The sequence below is a fragment of the Xyrauchen texanus genome, chromosome 7 (genome assembly GCF_025860055.1).
Source record: "Xyrauchen texanus isolate HMW12.3.18 chromosome 7, RBS_HiC_50CHRs, whole genome shotgun sequence".
NCBI lineage: Eukaryota > Metazoa > Chordata > Actinopteri > Cypriniformes > Catostomidae > Xyrauchen > Xyrauchen texanus.
The window spans coordinates 25,627,678-25,650,414 of NC_068282.1; the positions used below are offsets into that span (position 1 = coordinate 25,627,678).

General features: G+C 38.2%; 1 protein-coding gene across 1 annotated transcript in view; it reads left to right on the forward strand.

The window, feature by feature from the left end:
- Positions 1-22,737, forward strand: part of nme7 (NME/NM23 family member 7) — a 58,061-nt gene that overhangs the window by 29,745 nt on the left and 5,579 nt on the right. Inside the window, exons 9-10 of the mRNA XM_052130032.1 lie at positions 1,146-1,214; positions 4,619-4,720. Coding sequence (XP_051985992.1) covers positions 1,146-1,214; positions 4,619-4,720 — 171 coding nt within the window. The remainder of the gene's footprint in view (positions 1-1,145; positions 1,215-4,618; positions 4,721-22,737) is intronic.

A 22,737-nucleotide genomic window follows, 5' to 3' on the forward strand; every position in this document is an offset into this window, starting at 1 on the left:
CCTCCCTCATGTGGTACCCTTACTGCAGGTTCATTCTGACATGACCCTCCAGCATGACAATGCCACCATCCACACTGCTCATTCTGTGCATGATTTCCTGCAAGACAGGAATGTCATTGTTCTGCCATGGCCAGCGACGAGCCAGATCTCAATCCCATTGAGCACATCTGGGACCTGTTGGGCTAGGGCCATTCCCCCAGAAATATCCGGGTACTTGCAAGTGCCTTGGTGGAAGACTTTACATTTATGTTAGTCACATGTCTGTGAAACTTCTTTAGTTTATGTCTTAGTTGTTGAATATTTTAATGTTCATACAAATATTTACACATGTTAAGACTGCTGAAAATACAAGTAGTTGAAAGTGAGGATGTTTCTTTTTAGCTGAGTTTACATGCAAACAATAATTATATGAACATATCAGGCATGAAATACATATATATTTTATGGATATTTTATGTTTTTTGATTGAGCAAAATATCCTATAACATGTAGGGAGAACAGATAGTCTGTCTTTTCCTGAGAATTAAATCATACGAACCAGAGCAAACACAATTGTTTTTTTCCCTTTGGTGTAACCTGACCCTGCCATCGACCATGCAATCAGTGACTAGATCATTGGCCTCCCACAACTCCAAATGAGTCCTCTGCTGACCAGTTACAGGGCTGCAGCTCGGTCACATGACCCTTCTGAAAATAGTGTACAAAGGATACCCCTGGGCTAGAGTGGATCAATGAAGGTTTTGTTACTTTTAGAAAGCATGTATGGCCAGGACTGTTTATATGGTCTATAAAAAGAACATCAGACAGTGATAAAGGAGTGTTTGAAAAAGAGCTGTCCTGGAAATTTTAGACTTTTATCTCTAATTTGTTGGATAACACTCCAAATTTGCATTGACTATACAGAAATGTGGTTTTAATACATTGATATTTCTTGTGAAAAGGAGACTGTTACTGCCGAATCAGTAGTGGTGATAAAGTATCATCCTTTTTACTCATTAAACAAGATTTAATTTTTTACTACATTTTTATTCATAAAAGTAGACTACTAATTTTACTTGGATATTTTGATATGGATAATGAGAAATGTTTTGTGTATGTTTTTATTCTATATTCAAATTTTGATTGGGTTTTCCATTATTCTGCAGTTTAACATGGATCGAGCCAATGCTGAAGAGTTTTTAGAAGTGTATAAAGGAGTTGTAGAAGAATATACTGTAAGTATAGGTTGTTACTCTCTATGGTGCCAAAAAAAAACATGAATATTATATACTGTACTGTTTAATTGCTGTTTAACTGGTGTTATTTTTCACAGTTCCTGTTCAATTATGTTGCCTTTTGCAGCTCAGATGAAATTTCAGTTATGTTTAATTATTCATTGAGAGAAGAAGGCGTAGTCTCCAAAGCATTGATTGATGGAACCATTCAGCTATGTCATAACTTCATGTGCACCTGTGTTTCTAAAGCAAAGTCACTGGCAAGGCATATAAAACATATTAATGGTTGCTTCAAGGCAATTTCCCCATAATGAGCTCAGGCTTACATCACAGTACGAGGAATTTTTGTTCTCAAGAACAACTTTTACATTTCTGTTTACCATTTAGCTTCCATAAATTGCTCTCTTGCCTTTCTGTTTCATCCAAATAGCAATATCTTATTCAGATAGCGTCCACACAAATCGTTTAGACCAAAAACGAGCCAATTTAAATTCTCTGTATTTAAGGCCAGGGGCTATTTTCATTTATAGAACCTTGTATGTTGCCATGAAAACTGTCTCATTAACATACCGATTGCCTCACACTCACCAAAACACAGACAGCTCTGTGCAGGTGCAAGGTGCCAAAATAGCACACTCTATTGAGCATGCCTCTATTTCTGAACCATGCGGTGTAAATGCAAAGTTCTGCACAAGCCAACAAGTATTACAAATATTATTAATAATTGATTTGATAATTTCTTTGCTAATAAGAAAGTGGGAACCAATGATTTTGTTCTGCAAAAATAGTGTTTGAATACTGGAAAGTGATTTAGTTGTCTTACTCTGGCTGCTGGAACACACACCAGTAGTGCTAAGCAGACCTTATCTTGATACTTTAGCACAGTTTAGTACAAAGAGCAATTAAAAATGGCTTAATTATACAGGTCCTTTTTCTCTTTTCATTAAAGTGACTTTTTAGATAATGTGACAATTCTGTGGAATTAGATTATAGAGAACACTGATCTTCCTAAGCTAGCATGATGTACCTAGCAACATGTTGCCGTTTTACCACAGTTGATCTCATTATGTAATTTATGATATGGTCTATAGTAGTAATTTCATAGTAACCTGACATCTGACTTTAACTTCAAGTATTAACCTATAAACGCATAATTAGGGCCCTAGCACTGAAAGTGCAAAGGCCCTATTGTTCTTCTAAGGATTATTGATATTATTATTATTATTATTTGGGCCCAAACACTAAAAGTGTGGAGACCCTATTGTTCTTCTAAGGATTATTATAACGGCCCAAGCAATGAATGTGCGGAGACCCTATTGTTCTTCTAAGGATTATTAGGGCCCAAGCACTGAAAGTGTGGAGGCCCTATTGTTCTTCTAATTATTATTATTAGGGCCCAAGCACTGAAAGTGCAAAGGTCCTATTGTTCTTCTAAGGATTATTAGGGCCCCTCTAAGGAATTTTCTTTCAAGGTTTCAGGGGCTTTTGGGGAACTTAACATGCTAAACTCATGTAATTTTGTCATCAGCCATTAGGGCTTGGCAAAAGTTCATAAATGGGCTTTTAGAGGGGGCTCTGTAGCGCCACCTAGAAGATGGGCATGTTCGGGGGCTCTGTAGCACATCCCTTTTGAGCTAGCATCACCAAACTTTGTACACATATAGAACTCATCACGCCGGCAACTTTTGCGCTGACAGTCATAATCTCCGCCCAACAGTAAGTTGGCCATTTTGGATTGTTTGAAAATCGCATGCTCTGGAATTTGAAATACTCTCCTTGGGATTACATGTTACAGGTACCAAATGTGGGCGTCATCATGCAAAGACATTGACGATGCTAAATTGCGAACGGATTTTAGATATATATCGAACAATGTTGCCATGGCAATGTGATAAAATAACATATAAAAATGGGGGAAAAGGAGTGTCTCATATCTTCTGCGTGCATCATGTGATTTACATTAATATTGAGCCAAATGTTTATCCTTGTGGGCTAATCACATTGATGTGGCTATGTGGGTCACGGTCGTAGCACCACTAACTGGCAGAAGTATGACACTTTTTACAGTAGTAATAATAATAATGTCAAGACAGTGCCGATTTAAAATTCTGAATGGATTCTTGATATCTTACACAGTGTTGCCATGTCAACACATTAAATGTCATTATTCCTTTATGTATATTCACATGTTTTTGAGGTACTTCGCATGCTTGAATTTTCATGATATTTTGCACACACATCAGAGTTGTCAGCCATTAGGCCTGGGCAAATGTTAACACAAGCGCATGGTTGGGCAGTTCTGTAGTGCCACTTTTTGACAAAAGTGGTGGGGTCAGTATCTTCTACGGTCACCAAACTTGCTACATATATTGTTCTCATCAAGCTGGATATCTTTCAAAATTACAGTCATTAGCTCCACCCGACAGGACGTCGGACATTTTGGATTGAATGTGCATTTTTTTTTTAAATTGCAAGCCCTGAACTTTGGAATACCCCTCCTAGAAAATGTATGTGACTGGCACCAAATTTGTGCAACAATACAAGGCATTGTAGATGCTAAATTGCGAATGGATTGTTTATATTTTTAACAGTGACTCCATGATGAAGAAATACATTTATTGCTAAAAATGTGAAACAGGAAGTTCCTTATATCTTCTGTGTGCATTGTATGATTTTGATGAAAATTCAGATGTGTTGGTAATGGGGGCATTCCTGCGGTTTGTATGGGTCACGGTCATAGAGCCACCAGCTGGCAGCAGAAAGTATGGCACTATATATGAGATGTAAATTTGTAAAGGGATATTTGATATATTAAATACTGTTGCCAGGGCAGTATATTAATTGTTATTCCTTCCTATATTTGGGTGTTTTTGAGGCACATGACGTGCTTAAAATTTCATTCAAGTTTCGCACACACATCAGATTCATCGGCCATTAGGTCTGGGCAAAAGTTCATGCGTGTGTGTGTGTGTGTGTGTGGGGTGGGGGGTGGGGGGTAGTGCTTTTGTAGTGCTTATATCTGCCTATAAAGATGTTTGGATAATTTAAAAGTGGCTCGTGGGCAATTTAGTTGTCTGCTTGGTGGGAACTTCCCATCATCCAAGTAATCAGAATAGTCAACATATTTATTCATACAAAATGCAAAGGCCAACTCATCAAACCAGATTAACACAGGTTGACAACTAGTCTTGTTGCAAATAAGCTATTCTCGAGAACAATAGCAACATTTGTTAGCTTGGACATCCTTTTATTTATATATTTATTAAGAGCTGGACCAGTAACCCGAGTCGTCCAGCTGCTCCAATGTCTTCCCAAGGTCTGTTCAAATAATAAGCTCTTTCATTGGTACAGGCTCAGCAGGTAGAGTGAGGAGAATCGTTAACTCTTGACTGCTTGTGTTGCAGAATATGGTGGATGAACTTTGTTCTGGACCTTGCATGGCCCTGGAGATCCATGCTACCGATGCACCCAGATGCTTCCGTGAGTTCTGTGGACCTGCCGACCCTGTGAGTGACAAGACAGTTAAATCACTTGCTATACACGATCAGCCACAACATTAAAACCACCTGCCTAAAATTGCGTAGGTCCCCTCGTGCCATCAAAACAGCGCCAACCTGCATCTCAGAATGCTACTCTGAGATGCAGGTTGATAACCTATTCTTCTCACCACAATTGTACAGAGCGGTTATCTGAGTTACCATTTTTTTAGTTCAAACCAGTCTGGCCATTCTCTGTTGACCTCTTTCATCAACAAGGTATTTCCATACACAGAACTGCTGCTCAGTGGATGTTTTTTGTTTTTGGCACCATTCTGAGTAAATTCTAGAGACTATTGTGTGTGAAAATCCCAGGGGATCAGCAGTTACAGAAATAGTCAAACCAGCCCGTGTGGCACCAACAATCATCCATGCGATTATCTAATCAGCCAATCGGAATGGGGAAAAAATGTATCTCAGTGTTTTGGACTGTGGCATGATTGTTGGTGCCAGATAGGCTGGTATGAGTATTTCAGTAACTGCTGATCTCCAGGGATTTTCACGCACCACAGTCCTAGAAATTAACTTTTACAAAAACAAAAAACATCCAGTAAGTGGGAGTTTTGTGGATGGAACTGCCTTGTTGATGAGAGAGGTCAACAGAGACTGGTTAGAACTGACAACATCTACGGTAACTCAGATAACCTTATTGTGTATTTTCTGTAGATGTACTTGTATAAAAGTGTGAATCAAAGTAAATGAAATAGTTTACCCAAAGATGAAGATTCTGTCTTTATTTGCAAATTTTTGGGCAAACTATTCTTTTAAATGTGAAATTTCAAGGTCATTTCATGGTTGCATGAAAGTTATTGTAACCAAATAATAGCTTAATGGTGGCTCAGCCGTTTGGACTCAGTGAACTCTTACTTTATGTATCATGTACTCTAAAGCACTTTAAAGGGGTATCATCTGTACCCCCCAGGTAAAAACCTGCTTTGTGTCTTCATCAGCTAATCGAAATGTACACTTTCGTGAAGGTTTCGTCTTGTACAAAAGATTAGCCTACCCACTCATGTTGCACGACCACTGTTTTGGTTCTTTGTTGCTGCCATTCTGCAAGAGTTTTTTAATAGTGGCAGAGGTAGCCAGGTACCTGCACTTTGCAGTCATGATGTTCCCTTAGATAGGAATTACAATCCTTGTTCCTTTGAGTCCTTGGGCTAGGGTTTATCAGTCTTCTCTACACTACTAAAAGGTTCGATGATAATGTGGACTTTGTCGTTTTCAGTGAGAAACTCCTTTATGGTCCATTTGGCTCTCTGTCAATGGATAAGTATGGTTAGAAAGTTGGACTATAGGCTCTGTGGAGTTTAGTCTTTAAGTTTTTAGTTGTACTTTTGGGAAGGAGGGTGTGGGTCTTTAGAAAAACAAAAAAACTCTTCACCAGGTAGTGAAGGATGAAAACAATATTGTATAAAATAGTTTCACATCATTCCAAACCTGTATGACTTTCTGTATTCTGTGGAACATAGAAGGACAATTTTTAATTAGAATTTGTGAGTTACAATTAGAAAATTAGAATTTTTACATTGCTCTTTCTACCAGGCTTGTCTCGGAATCGCGTTACTATACCAAAGTTTTGCTAAATGGTTTTTACGTGACTTGTTGTACAGTACGTATTGCACCAGTTTCCTGCTGAAATTGACACTAGAGGTGCTGCAACAATGACTTTTATTCCCTTTCACACACATAACCAGTAAAAAGGCAAACTATCCGGTCGTAAACACTTTTCACCCTGTTCCTCACACGCTGCTATCTAATGACATCTGTACACTTTTACTTTCGATAAAGCATTAACCTAAAATTAATCTGTTTGGGAGAATATTTAACTTGCTTTTAGCGCCACACAGTGTACATTTTAGCTCAACTGCCATGATACATGTCATGTAATTTTGCAAACATAAAACCACAGTGAAACAATTTTCATGAGATCGGGCTACTTTTTTTCAATACAAGAGAGTATTTGGGTACTAAGGTTGTCTTCTGGCAAAAGGCCTATTCACACCAAATTCGCAACAAATTTGTGAGAAAAACTGCTGACAAAGGGTGTTTGCACACCATGAATTAAACAAATAAAACGAAAAACGCATTTATTGTAGTGCGTGGATCTTTAAGCATACAGCTGTCAATGCATGACGATAATATGTTTAACACAGTTAAGGGATTCATTTACCTAATTTGGCATCACTATTTCATTATGTTCTTTCCATGTTTATGATGCATTTAAGGAATATAGAATCTGTGTTTTTTTGTGCGAGTGAGATGAGTAAAAAGCACTGTTGCATTCATCATGTGTCCTCTATCTTCATATTTATGCATGTATTTTGCTGAGTATATTCCAAAATACTCTCAAACCCAACTTCTTTTTTTGTAATTCCTAGATAATATAACACAAGTTAGATTGCTGTAAATACACATGGAATAATGTACATTACGTAAAACAGGTGTAGAATCAAATATTATGCCTAACATTAAAAATAATAAAAAGAAGATAGCCTCATGGTCTTTTCTTTATTTAATTATTGCATTAGGTATTGAGTAATAATGGGGGGGGGATAATAATGGATGGTAAAAGTTTGTTCCTCTTTTTCATTTTTGCAGTCACAGTGGGAGTAAACATCTTTTGAAACCTGTTAAGCAAATCCTCCTCACTCATATCATTAATCATTCTGTTATATAGAACATGGACATATTGCTCTCTTGGAAGCACAATTTGACCCAGAATATTTTAACTGAATGATTTTTTTTTTTACAGTTCATACCTTAAACAAGCTGATGCTCTTCTGCTAGATATCGTCACATTTTTATTCATTTAGTTTTTTTATACAAATGGCTTTGGTCTTTCTTCTGCTATACATGGTTCTAGTGTTGTGATCTTTACAAGGTCAAACTGGATTGCTCAATCATGGGAAAGAGCTTCATAGTTCTCAATTGATAGCCCCACCCAAAGTCCTCCCCCACCCTTTCTTTGACACACAAACACACAGTACAGGGGAAAGAGAGAGCGTGAGAGTGTGTAGCTCTGTGACCGACTGTTTATCAACACAGTCTGGTCACAATAGCAACCCTTTTTGTCTTATATCTCACAAGTTTTTTAACTAACTTTCTAGAATGCAATTCTTTTAAAGCAATAATCTATTGTATTTTTCACCACATACAAAAATATTATTATTAAAATGTTTAGTTTGTATACTAGTATTTACATGCCTATTTCCGTTTTTTTCATAAACAGTAGAGAGAAAAGAAAGAAAGGGAAAAGAAATGAACAAGACCAAAAGATAAAATAAAATAAAATAAAAACATAACTGAACAATTACAACTGTTGGAGCTGAAAGGTATACAGATTTAAAATTTCTAACTCAATGGGGACAAACAAGAATGCATCCTGCAAAGACAGCAAAAATGGTACATACTGTTCTATTTTTCCATATTTCACACAATGGTAAAATTTGACATACTTTATTATACTGGCATTTCCCTTACTATTTTGCTGTCGCTGTGGTTACGTGTCTTTGGTTTATAAACCATGGCAGTATGATGCATTGAACATGGTAATTATTAGTATGTTTACTTTTTGATTATTGCTGTGCATAAATGTGAGTTGTAATCACAAAGAAAGGATTGTGGTCATCTTAAATGGATTGTGTGAATGAAAGAGAGGGTGTAATGTTTGAAAAGGATTTTCTGCATTGTTTGTGATGGCTTTGTTGTAGTTGATAAAGAGAGGATAGTACACCTTATTGCCATTTAAATCTGAAGCCAGGCATGTTTTTCTTTCATTTTGGCTGAAAGTTTAAAAATTCTGTATAAACACAAAGATTACATTCATTTGAGTTGGCATGTGTAATCTTTTGTGAGATCCTGACAGTATTTAAAAGAAGTGTCCATGCAGTTTTGTACTGTGTAATGCTTTACCAAATGGCAGTGAAGTGGCAAGGATCAGAAAAGTAATCCTGCAAAGTGTAATTTTGATTCAAAGAGAGAACGTCCCACCATGGCACTTTGATATAAACCATGGTACTGAATATATTCAACATTCATATACCATGTTATTTTCGCGGTACTCTTCAAAGAATGCCATGGTACATGTCCAAAACAGCATGGTATTACAATGCTATCTTGTCGATTTGGTACCATATAAGGTAACAGTGCTTCTTATGGCACTTTTCCACTGCATGTTACAGTTCGACTCAACTCTACTTGCTTTACTTTTCTGAGCTTTCTTTTCTATTGCTGTTTAGTGCCGCCTCAATGTGGGTGGGATTATAGGCTGGTTGTCATAGTTGCGCCGCCTCTTCTGCCGTGACATCATCTTAAACGTGACACAAAACAATAAACAATAAAACGACCACTAGCTGTTGGCTACTAGCTCATTGTGCTGCATAAAACAGTTGTTGCATGGTGATTTTACACAAGTGTAAAAAGCCTGGTTGTTTTAGAAGCAAGCTTTCCAGTAGCTGCTCAACTAAATAAAGTGAAGCTTTCAAGCAGAGTATAGAGTTAACGTACCATCCACTATTATGGACTCTAGCCGTGGCTGAGTCCAGGGCACGCTCCCTCTCATTGCTCGCCGGTCTAGATGGCATCCATTTGGTCGAACCACTTCCACTTTTCCTTGATGGTTCTGTAGTCACTTAAGTGTTTTTTTTTTATTTATTTTTTAAAAGGTTGGTCCACAGTGGAAAACCCCCATAAAGCGAGCCATGTCGAGTTGTACCTTGCAGTGGAAAAGCCCCATTATATCAGGGAGCAGTACCATGGCACAATCTTGCTAAATAAATAAACAAAAAATAGAAGTAGGAACATGTGTGTAACATTATCCAAGTGATCTGAAGATTACAATCAGGAAGGTAATTCATACCTCCTTCAAAAGTTCTGGATTCTGCACAGTTTAAGCTTCTTTTGGGGCTCTTCCACTGCACGGTACAACTCGACTCAACTCGACTCTGCTTGCTTATTGGGGGTTTTCCATTGTGGATAGTACCTGGTACCTGATACTTTTTTTAGTACCATCTTGGTCGAGGTTCGATACTAAATGTCACGTAAAAATCCTGCAGATCACTGATTGTCAGAGAGAATCATCTCTACCAGCGTCACTGGATTTCCAACACCACCCGCTAGTTTTAAAGTTAGCAACAGCTATAGCAGTATCATTTGTTCACGCGACTTTCAAATTGTGAAAAAAGAAATGACTGTGCGCAAAACCACGAGGTGCAGACGGTCCACTCGTTAGCAACCAGCTAAACAAAAATGTATTTTAGGAAGTGTCTCAGCCGCACACAGCTACCACCGGACCTACCAACACTGTAGGGAAAAGTAAAAAAAAAAACGTAAAAGTGACTACAGAACCATCAAGGAAAAGTGGAAGCGGTTCGACCAAATGGACTCTATCTAAAGCAATGGGAGGGAGCGTGCCACGGCATTGATCCACGATGGAGGATGGGATGTTTTGTTATGATAACTCTATACTTTGCCTGAAAGCTTCACTTTATTTAGTTGACCAGCTACTGGAAATCTTGCTTCTAAAACAACCAGGCCAAATTAACTGTTACACTTGTGTAAAATCACCATGCAACAACTGCTTTATGCAGCACAATGAGCTAGTAGCTAACAACTAGCGGTTGTTATTGTTTTGGTGTTTGTGTCGTGTTTAAGATGATGTCATGACAGTAGAGGCGGCGCAACTCTGACGATCAGCCTATAATCCCATCCACGTTGAGGCAGTAATAAACTGCAATGGAAACGCAAGCTCAGAAAAGTAAAGCAAGCAGAGTTGAGTCGAGTCGAACCATAACATGCAGTGGAAAAGTGCCATTTGTGTTTGACTGTAGGTTCAGCCACTGTAAAGAACATGTGTGACCCATCAGACTGGTCAGCGAATGTGGCAGAGGCTGTTTGGTGCCCTGGCCAGCATCTCTCTCACTGCTCTGCAAGGCTTAATGGCTAATTAGAAATTTCTGTGAATCACTGCATTGATTAATTATATTGTGCCATGAGTCTTTCTATGAAATGTAATCCTGAGGAATATAATCAATTTATATGGTGATGAGGCACTTCCCTTCCCTGCAAATTTCTACCCAGTCCTGCATCCTCAAGAATGTACTTTATGGGATTTTAGACAACATGATAACACGGAAAATCAAGGTGAAGTGCTTTTATATAACCTGTAGCAGTATATAAAACAGTCCTCCGCCCCTGGCAGGGGCTCTACCGCTCCGGGAGGTCAGAGTGTCTTCCCTCCTCCCCTCGGGGATGGCGGTCTCCCTCGACCCCTCCGCGTCTCTGGGGACGGCCCCCGGCAGCGGCTCCCTCGCTCCAGGCGGTCGGGGTATCCAGTCCCCACTTGCCCCGCAGACGACGTCCGTTCCCCGCATCCGGGCGGTCGGGCTACTCCGTCACCCAGCAGATGGCAGCGGCGCTCCCCAGGGTGGACGGCAGTGTCGAGGACTCTGCGACGGGCATCCCTCCTCCTTCCCGGGTTTCGGCACCAATGTAACACAGTTCAGGATGGGCAAGGAGGAGGCGAGAACCGGCTTGTCAACATAAATAATATTTAATGAAAACTCAGACCAAAAGACAACACAAACACACACATGACAGACATGCCCGTATTTCTCTCTCTCTCGAACCATTGTCACCGGCCGGCTTTATCCCTCGCGCACCTCATCACAAATGGTTATTTTCATTTTCACTTTTGTTGCTTAAAGGATCAAAGGTATATGAATTATAGTAAAATCTTTTTTACACATATCAATGTCATTTTACAAATATTTTTGTTGCAATCTTCTGACCTATTTCTGATTAAGTGTTGCTAGTTTTCAGGAATGATATCAGTGATTTTTTAACACTGTGCCCCCGTGCAGTGCATTGATGTTACAGATCTCTTTATCTTGTTGACATGTGAAAAAAACTTTACAAAGGGGATATGTGAGCACTTTACCATACACTCATTAAAAATTATATATATATATATATATATACACTCACCTAAAGGATTATTAGGAACACCTGTTCAATTTCTCATTAATGCAATTATCTAATCAACCAATCACATGGCAGTTGCTTCAATGCATTTAGGGGTGTGGTTCTGGTCAAGACAATCTCCTGAACTCCAAACTGAATGTCAGAATGGGAAAGAAAGGTGATTTAAGCCATTTTGACATGGTTGTTGGTGCCAGACAGGCCGGTCTGAGTATTTCACGATCTGCTCAGTTAATGGGATTTTCACGCACAACCATTTCTAGGGTTTACAAAGAATGGTGTGAAAAGGGAAAAACATCCAGTATGCGGCAGTCCTGTGGGCAAAAATGCCTTGTTGATGCTAGAGGTCAGAGGAGAATGGGCCGACTGATTCAAGCTGATAGAAGAGCAACTTTGCCTGAAATAACCACTCGTTACAACCGAGGTATGCAGCAAAGCATTTGTGAAGCCACAACAGCACAACATTGAGGCGGATGGGCTACAACAGCAGAAGACCCCACCGGGTACCACTCATCTCCACTACAAATAGGAAAAAGAGGCTACAATTTGCAAGAGCTCACCAAAATTGGACAGTTGAAGACTGGAAAAATGTTGCCTGGTCTGATGAGTCTCGATTTCTGTTGAGACATTCAGATGGTAGAGTCAGAATTTGGCGTAAACAGAATGAGAACATGGATCCATCATGCCTTGTTACCACTGTGCAGGCTGCTGGTGGTGGTGTAATGGTGTGGGGGATGTTTTCTTGGCACACTTTAGGCCCCTTAGTGCCAATTGGGCATCGTTTAAATGCCACGGCCTACCTGAGCATTGTTTCTGACCATGTCCATCCCTTTATGGCCACCATGTACCCATCCTCTTATGGCTAATTCCAGCAGGATAATGCACCATGTCACAAAGCTCGAATCATTTCAAATTGGTTTCTTGAACATGACAATGAGTTCACTGTACTAAAATGGCCTCCACAGTCACCAGATCTCAACCCAATAGAGCATCTTTGGGATGTGGTGGAACGGAGCTTCGTGCCCTGGATGTGCATCCCACAAATCTCCATCAACTGCAAGATGCTATCCTATCAATATGGGCCAACATTTCTAAAGAATGCTTTCAGCACCTTGTTGAATCAATGCCACGTAGAATTAAGGCAGTTCTGAAGGCGAAAGGGGGTCAAACACAGTATTAGTATGGTGTTCCTAATAATCCTTTAGGTGAGTGTATATATATTTATATATATTTATTTAAGTAATATCGCAAGAGTGCACTGCCTACATCAGCACTGCTGTGATTCGGCCATAGGTAATTACAGCAGTGCTGATGTAGGGCCATATAGCACGATTGAGAGTTTGAAATTGCTTATATACGACAGTTCAATGAACAAGTAAATTAAAAAAAAAAATTAATAACCGAATACATTCATAAAAACGTATTTGTGCATGGAACTACTTTCTTAGTAGAAAAGATCAGAATCTGCCGTTGCTGGTTCAAAATAAATGATTCATCCAAGCCTTCATTAGTAATTCAAAAAGTTCACTTCAGAAATAGTATCCCGGCTTGTGCTGCTTCTAACAAGTTATTGGATAAACAAGGATGAGTGTGTGCATGTCTGTGTGTCTCTCTGTGTGTGTGTGTGTGTGTGTGTGTGTGTGTGTGTGTGTGTGTGTGTGTGTGTGTGTGTGTGTGTGTGTGTGAGCGTGTATTTATCACTTTGTGGGGACCAAATGTCCCCATAAGGATAGTAAAACCCGAAATTTTTGACCTTGTGGGGACATTTTGTTGGTCCCCATGAGGAAAACAGCTTATAAATCATTCTAAATTATGTTTTTTGAAAATGTAAAAATGCAGAAAGTTTTCTGTGAGGGTTAGATTTAAGGGTAGGGTTAGGTTTAGGGGATAGAATATAAAGTTTGTACAGTATAAAAACCATTATATCTATGGAAAGTCCCCATAAAACATGGAAACACAACATGTGTGTGTGTGTGTGTGTGTGTGTGTGTGTGTGTGTGTGTGTGTGTGTGTGTGTGTGTGTGTGCGTGTATTTATCACTTTGTGGGGACCAAATGTCCCCATAAGGATAGTAAAACCCGAAATTTTTGACCTTGTGGGGACATTTTGTCGGTCCCCATGAGGAAAACAGCTTATAAATCATACTAAATTATGTTTTTTGAAAAGGTAAAAATGCAGAATGTTTTCTGTGAGGGTTAGGTTTAGGGGTTGGGTTAGGTTTAGGGGATAGAATATAAAGTTTGTACAGTATAAAAACCATTATGTCTATGGAAAGTCCCCATAAAACATGGAAACACAACATGTGTGTGTGTGTGTGTGTGTGTGTGTGTGTGTGTGTGTGTGTGTGTGTGTGTGTGTGTGTGTGTGTGTGTGTGAGTTTATCACTGTATTTATCACTTTGTGGGGAACAAATGTCCCCATAAGGATAGTAAAACCCAAAATGTTTGACCTTGTGGGGACATTTTGTCAGTCCCCATGAGGAAAACAGCTTATAAATCATACTAAATTATGTTTTTTGAAAAGGTAAAAATGCAGAAAGTTTTCTGTGAGGGTTAGGTTTAGGAGTAGGGTTAGGTTTAGGGGATAGAATATAAAGTTTGTACAGTATAAAAACCATTATGTCTATGGAAAGTCCCCATAAAACATGGAAACACAACATGTGTGTGTGTGTGTTTGTGTTTGTGTTTGTGTTTGTGTGTGTGTGTGTGTGTGAGAGAGAGAGAGAGAGAGAGAGAGAGAGAGAGAGAGAGAGTGTGCGCGATCACCTGATGCCACTCCCAAGCAGAAATGCTGTCAGCGTTCTGAAGGTCAGATTTCTAAGTGGAAAAATAGCATCCAAGCGTACTTAGTTGTACTTATTTCTCCCTATTTCGTGCTCATGGAACTTCTCTCATACAATCAGATTTGAGGACCGGAACTAACTGTTGTGTGTGTGTGTGTGTGTGTGTGTGTGTGTGTGTGTGTGTGTGTGTGTGTGTGTGTGTGTGTGTGTGTGTGTGTGTGTGTATATACATATATATATATTCTTGTTGCACTAATATGTTGTTGGTGGTATTTTTCGGATGCAATTGAAACTTTGTAATGCAACAATTTTCTTACTACTGTCTCCTTAAGTTTAATTGCTTATATTGTATTCCTCTTTTTTTTAAGTTGTTTTAGATAAAATCGTCTGACAAATTAATGAATATTAATGTGTGAAGGAGTGAAAAATTTATCATTATGCATCCCCTTATGTGTTTGGAGTTTTTACCTTTCTTATTCCTGCTTTTTACTCTGTATTGTTCAGTGTAACCCTATTCTCTGTCTCAGATGTCTATGTTTGCAAGGAAACTGTGTCATTTTAATTCTCAGTCCTCTAGATAAATCTTCCAAAATAAGCTACAAGGTTGTTTCCAAATGTGTGAAAGTACTTTCTGATGTATTATTAGAATAGAGCAATTTATTCTTCAGTTCTTGTGTTATAACTCTTTAAAAGCTTTGTGTTTATAAATACATACTCTCTGCCTTGTTGAATTAATTTACCTTTTCTATTAGTCTTGTAGAACTTATCATCTCCAAGGCTGACCAGTGTTTAAATGAAGGAATTAGCCATTTTTTTTTTCTGTGTGTGAACGCACCAAGGTCCAATTCTCTTACTTGTACTTAAGTCTCATGTGGTGTTGGAGTTCATGAATAATGCATTGTGCCGACAGATCGTATCAACATAGTTCAACTGACCGCCTGTCAATAACTGACTGGCTTTTGCTCCAGGTGTGCCAAAATACAGTAACCGATCCTCCACTTGGAAACAAAGGTAACTTACTTGTAACCCGGTAATACTATACAGTCGGAATGTAACCATGCCCGATTTGTCTGCGACATTGGAGATAAGATAAAGGATTAGATGTTTGGACAGAGCTATGTGTATGCCTACTTTAGCATAAAGCCTTTTCACTGCTAATGACTTTAGATGTCTGACATCTAAATACTGAGACCTTCAAATATATCTAAAGTAAACAGTGCCAAAAATGGTTTGTGGAGAATACAATTATGTTTTTAATATAGCTCTAGAAGTCTTTGTGTGAAATTTGTGATTTAGTTTTAGAGTGCTCCCAGTTTTATTAGGATGTCTGTATTATTCTGTGTTTTACTGTAGTATGGCTCTGTCAGTCATAAAACAATGCCTGTGTTGTTTGTAACAGCTAAAGAGAAGCAAAGCACTATTGACATTGCAGTCTCGTCATATCTTCTGTACCATCCTGTTAGATCTCTCTGTAAGACATATGATATGCCAACATGTTAAAGCCTACAAATACAAAGCAAACTCAATTAGTAACAATAATCTTTTTACTTGGAATCTGGATTAGGATATTTGAAAAAGGCTTAAATCACTCAAGTACAAATGACAGACTACTATATATGGCTCTTTTATGTTGGAGAAAAAACACTGTCAAGGAATCCCATCATTTTCATTTTTTAAATAATAGCAGTAATTTGTTAAAATACAAAAAACAAAAATCTGTATTATGTTGAGTGAGATTTTGATAGCGCTATACAATGGACCCTTTTCACATATCCAACTTTGGAATGTGGAAGTAAAACGATAGCAGCGTAAACTTTTTTGCTTACTCGTTTGCTCCAACAACCAGTCAAGTCAAGTCATTTTAATTTGAAAAGCGCTTTTCACATCACACAACATTTCAAAGCAGCTTTACAGGAAGTCATACCTTAACAAAAACAAAAAAATTAAACCATAATATCTATAATGTCTTGCAGTGATCATTGTGTAGTTTGATTAAATATGATTGTAAAATGTGTATACAAATTAAATAAATAAATTATTGTATTTAGAACCCCTGTGAGCAAGCTGAAGGTGACTGTGGCAAGGAACACAAAACTCCATAAGATGTTGGTTAATGGAGACAATTAACCTTGGGAGAAACCAGGCTCACTGTGGGGGCCAGTTCCACTCTGGCTAAACAACATGAATATAATGCCAATATTGGTTAATTGTGTGCTGTCCAGGTCATGGTTTTAAATTTGTAAATTAAGTAAGCGTTAAGGTCCAGTGTTTTAAAAATAAAAAGAAGATATTTTTTATGAACTGTAAGATTAATGACTAATGTCTTGTAAGTCCAACCTGGATTAACTGCAGAAGTTTACATAGATGCATTGTCCTATGTTAAAAAAGCCTTTGTAGCTCTGGAAGTTCTTGTAAATTGATGTCTATCAGGAGTTAGAAAACCTTTTCTTCCTGTAGTTCCTGATATCTGTCTGGGCATGAGAAAGGAGCTCTTTTGAAATTTGTATTCTTAAAGTTTAATCCTATGATGTATTTATTTTCATAAATGCTTCTAAACATGTTGGCCTGTTAACAGAGCAAAAACACCCACTATTTAGTAGCTCATAAAAGGCTCATTATTACCTACAGCAGGATCCCTACGTAGAATAATAGCTCGCTAACCACATTTCCTATTTTCTTTTCACATTTTGCACATTTCCTATTGCAAAGCAAATTGTTGCTTATCTACAAACTAGATTATTCAATCAGTCTGGCTTTAAATGTGATCTCAGATGGTGCTGAGTGCTAGCATGTGTCGGTGCTGTTAGCATATGGCCAAAAAGGCAGAGCCTGTAGTTACCATGGCAGTGCTCTCTTCAGAGGCTCCAGTTTCATCCCACAGCACCGATTGGTGCTTAATTAAGGCCCTATTACATCAGAGTGGCACCAGGAATAGGGAGTGTGTGAGCCATGTGACCGGGACTGAACTGGAGCTCCCTCAAACAATCTGTCTGTCATCTAGCACATAAATGTGGATCTGGCTCACAGTTTCCTCATATTAGGACAATCTACTTAGGTTTATTTGTTCATCATTTTAATTTTTAGGGTGACTATTAGGTGTATACACACATACATTTTTCTACTTTGACTTCCTTGTATAGAATTTGCCTTCACAAAAAGGCATGTCATAAACAAATGGTTGCTTGGTTACTCACCATTTAGTAGATGCTTTTCATTCAAATGACTAAAAGTATGCTAATTGCAGGGACAGTCCCCCTGCAACCACCTGTGGTGAAGTGTTTTGTTCAAGGGCACAGTGGTGATAGAGCAGCATTGTGATGTCACAAATTCTCCACAGGTCTCCTTCATCCCTGCTTGGGCCTTCCTTTTTCTCACTGCTAGATTCTTAACAGTTAGGCTATCACCACTCGTTGAGGCAGCTTGTCACTCCCAGACCTATTATAAGTGTGCAAATAAAACAGCATTTTATTAACGGTAACTTTTATTGCCTTCATGTTGCTCAGTGAATGTTTTCTTACCTTAATAGAGTGCAACAATCTGGTTCTGGAAATAACAATCATATTCATTTCCTCCACAGGGGAACTGATTTTTAACAATAACTCATAAACCTTTAAAGGCAGACCTACTGTGAGCTTCAGTGTTGTTAATCAATGGTATATGCTTCTGAAGCCGTCAGTCTGCATTATTTCAAGTTAGCGGAATTTCTGGTGAAGAACTTCACTTCCATGACTATGCAGAGTAAGCGCAACCTATCCAGCCTGACCGCACTACGAATTTGGCAACAGTAGATCTTAAATTCTTCTTCTGAAATCCGACTGAAATGACTGAAATTCAAACCTCTGATCCCAGTGGCTGAAGCGGGAGTGGCGCCAAGAGAGAGTTGTAAATAATGTAATAAATTCAACAGGAATGCATATTTAATTTTAACCCTAACATAACTGAAATCCCAATGCTAAACCTAACCAGCAGTGGAGAAAAAATATAATGTAAGAGCAAGAATGCAACCTCTTAATCACGCTTTAATTTTTGTGAACAAGATTACTTCCTGTTTTCCATGGGACCAGAACCCATGTCTCAAAGGTTGCTTGTACGATATGGTATCGTGCCTGAGAGAAATGTGATCACATTTTGATCTACCTACACTCTGAATCTTCTTATAAAATTGTATATTTCAGAATATTCTGCAATCAACTTAAATATATTGTTTCTATACTTATAATCAACAACTTCAAATCAATAGTTTCTTCCATTATTTTTTATTTGAATATGCCACAAGTCTTCATTGGATTGTAGTTCAATTCTTCATAAAAGATGCTAAGTGTAGTGTACACTACTTGCTGTCGGTGCCCTGCGACTCACCATCTTGTTTTCCATCGTTCTGGTGCACACAATAGAGCCCAACAGTCTGGTTCCAGAAGTAAGTATCCCATTAATTTACCCCATAGACTAATTGATTTTCAACTATACCCTATAAACCTTTAAAGACAGACCTACCGTGATCCTCGAGGTTGTTCATCAATGGTATATGCTTCTGTTGAAGCCATCAGTCTGTGTTATTCACAGTGACCGCCCAATCCTATGATGCACTGTGAATGATGTAATGGAGTTGGTCTCCCTTCACAATTAACCTACTTATATGTTTGTAGATATCTGAATATTTTGCAATCTTTATGTCCGATTTTCAAATACCAGAGGTGGGGGGCTCAAGTTACATGACTTGACTTGAGTCTGACTCGAGTTGCAAATTTAAGGACTTGTGACTTGCTTGACTGAATGAAGAAAATTACTTGACTTTGACTTGAGAGCCAGCGACTCGAGACTTGAACCAAATGACTCGACAAATACTTGAATGTTTTTTATTATTATTATTTTCAATAACTTATTATAAATCGCAATGAAATGTGTTTAAAAAAATATTGTGACATCAATTAATTAATATGCAAAAATTTAAGCCGCCGATCTGCATCTGCACATTTAACGCTGTGCTCACAATGTGCCAAAATGACAGATGATTGTCGAGTTCCCAAAATAACCTCCTTTGGTTATAAAGATTTCGAATTTGACCGTGTGAATAAAAAAAGATTTGCCAGATGCACAATATGCAATGCAAAAATCTCCTATGCAACCACCACAACCTTGAATGTCATCAGACATTTCAAAAACCTCAAGGAAAGCAAAGTAAATCATTTCATTATCCAGAAAGTTGAAAATGTAAAATGACTGTTCAAATGTTTGATCAAAAAAGTTTGAAATTACCAAAATTGCCTCTAAATGTGTGTGGGCCTTTTCTAAAACTTCTCAACATTCAACAATATACCATAACCATTTGTTGGCAATATAAAAACATAACAGGCAGATCTGCAGTCACAACACTTTATTTAACACATGACAAGTAGTATAAAATATACAGAATGACTCGTGATGAAATCCAAGTGCTCTAATAGTGATTATGACTTATGAAGACTTTAACAAAAGCCCTTGAATGCAATACATTTATGACTATTTTATATAAATATATATATATATAGTTATTTTAGTGCAGTACCTGATTTAGTTCCTAATGTGCATCCTTCTCATATACGTGTACAGTATGTGTCCCTATTGTGTGCATTTTCATTGTGTGCATTTTTTTTAATTTTCAGATTATACGCTTATTTCCCTTTAAATCCTCACATAACCGGCAAAAAATAAGTAAAAACATTTACAGCTCTAATCTTCCTCATACTGTAAATAACATGATTAAAAGGCCTACCCATACATGGTGAGGACAACAAAACCCTGTCATTTGCTGAAACTAAATCTACATGTATGGTATTTTATATGATATTTTATCTACACCATGTGGTGGGGGCTGTGTGTATTTATAATGACTCTATAGAGTCAGGAATTAATTTGACTTTGTACAGGGGTTGGTGATTTAACTGGAAAAATCAGTCTTGACTTGTCTGGGATTACACAATGCCCTCATTAATAAAAATGGCCAATGGAGTCTAGTGCTCATTAATTAACATACCTGTAAAGCAGATTTAACACAATGGCTCTTTTAATAGCTGTGAAGTGAGAGACTTTGGTGGAAGTGAATGAGGAATTTTATCTAAGTAGCTATTTCTCTTAGTCTCATCTAAGTAGCGATTTTTACAGGTAAAAGATTCTGATAGGATTGCCGTAGACGACAAATTAATGTTTCTGACTTTATGTACTGACTTTGTTGCCAGCTTCAGTGACAACTAAGGCCAGGCCGTCTGGCTGATCTCAATCCTGGCAACATCTTGATGCACATGCACAGTTATATGTGAGAAGTTGATGACTGTTCGAGCTGGAACAGTATGAGCACAGTCTTAAACCCAGATTGGCTTACCGATTGACCAATATAAGGCTAGTTTTCCTGTCTAGTGTGACTCTGTCCCTCTAACATAAAGCTTAATTATATTAATATTTAATAATTTGAGATCAAATGAATTGTTCACCCTAAAATAAAAATGCTGTCTTATTTACTCATCCTTATACTGTTCCAAACCCATATTACATTCTTTCTTCTGTGGAATACAAAAGGAGAAGTTTTGAAGAAAGACATACACGTTTCAAAAGACATTAGGGTGAGTAATTGATAGTGGATTTTTTTATTCCTTAATAAAAACTTGGGCACAAGAACTTTGTTTAGCATGAGAGAAAGTAGGCATTCATACACCACGTAATGTTGTAGCACTAGGAAAGCCTCTGAAAATAGTCCCCATTTTATCAGTAAACAGGAGGAGGAGGGGTTGTGAGGTAAAGATTTATTTTGCCCTGGTCTACATAGACAGTACGTCAGTGTGTTCTCTCTATTGATATTCATGTTCTGTACAGTGGTGTGGGGGAGATGGTTTCACTTGTATGCACAATGTATCCGGCAGTGGCTCTGTTTAGAATAAGAACACTCAGAAACAGTATAGATATTGACGTCAAACAGTGGCCGCCAGAAGTGGATATCACTACACTGATAGCTCAATCATACAAACTTGTGCTGCTTTAAATGGTAATCTCAAAGGATTTCCACAGATAAAGAGGCAGTAAGAGGCACTAGGCAATATAAACTCTCTTTAGGGGCCATTTACACCAAACACGTTTTTTTAGTTTGTCCACGTGGCTTTTCAGTGTTTGTGGCTTTCCCTAACCTTCACCGTGAGTGGAAGTGAAGACCCCCTTTGGAGTTGGTGCAACCCCTTTTTGGACCAACCCCACTTTCTTTTGGAGATTCCGCACACATTTGAAGATCGCCATCATGCAACTATACCTACTTGCTGCTTGCTGTTTTTTATGTGTTGTTTTTTAGCGTTTTGTGCTGGAGCGCTTTGTTTTTAGACACCTTGTCAAGTTAAAAAGAACTTTGACTGATAAAATGCATTTTTGCATTTCTGTGTTTGCGCCGCTGAATCTAGTTCTTTTTAGTGCAAGGACATGTTATATGTGAACGACACTAAGCTTGTTTATTCCTAGCAGTAGTCTGTAGTCTGTGTATTAACATCAGTGTGAGGGCTTCATTAAATTGACATTAAGCGTCATTAAATTGACATTAAGCTCAGTGGCTGCAGGTCACTTGTGGATAACTAATGCAATTTTAGTGAACCAACAGCCTCCGTTTTAACTCAAAATTAAATCAAGTCTGTATATGTGTTTGGGTGTATACATATATGTTCTTTTCCGATATACTGTATTTCCTGCCCTGTTAAGATATGTTTTGAAAAAGTTTATATCCCTTACTAAATGTACTGGGGTATTACCATACAAGGATGGTGTTAGAAGGTAATAAATAACAAAGCCTCTTTCAAGGCAGGTCAGTCCACTCAGTGGCCATCTTTGGAATTCCATGTTCTCGAGGAGAAAAAATACTCCCTAACAAACCCCCCAACACAGGTTGCCTGTGAAATGCACTCTGACAGAAAATGCAACGAGTTTGAGTTTGTATCTTTTTTTTTCATGTAACAGACAGGTCAGACAGCACCCACCACAAAAACTTCAGAAATTAGTCTCTATGCACGATTTTGAGGAAATTGATGGCAAAACCCTGGAAATATTACAACATCTTAAAACTTCAACCTGCTGTCTTGACACACTCCCCACACATTTTTTCAAAAATGTGTTTGTCTGGAAAAACTTAGTAAATGTGAAATAGTAAATGTGTCACTCCTTTCAGGCACATTTCTGAAGTTCCTGTTTCAGTTCTGTATCGCCACTATATTTTTCA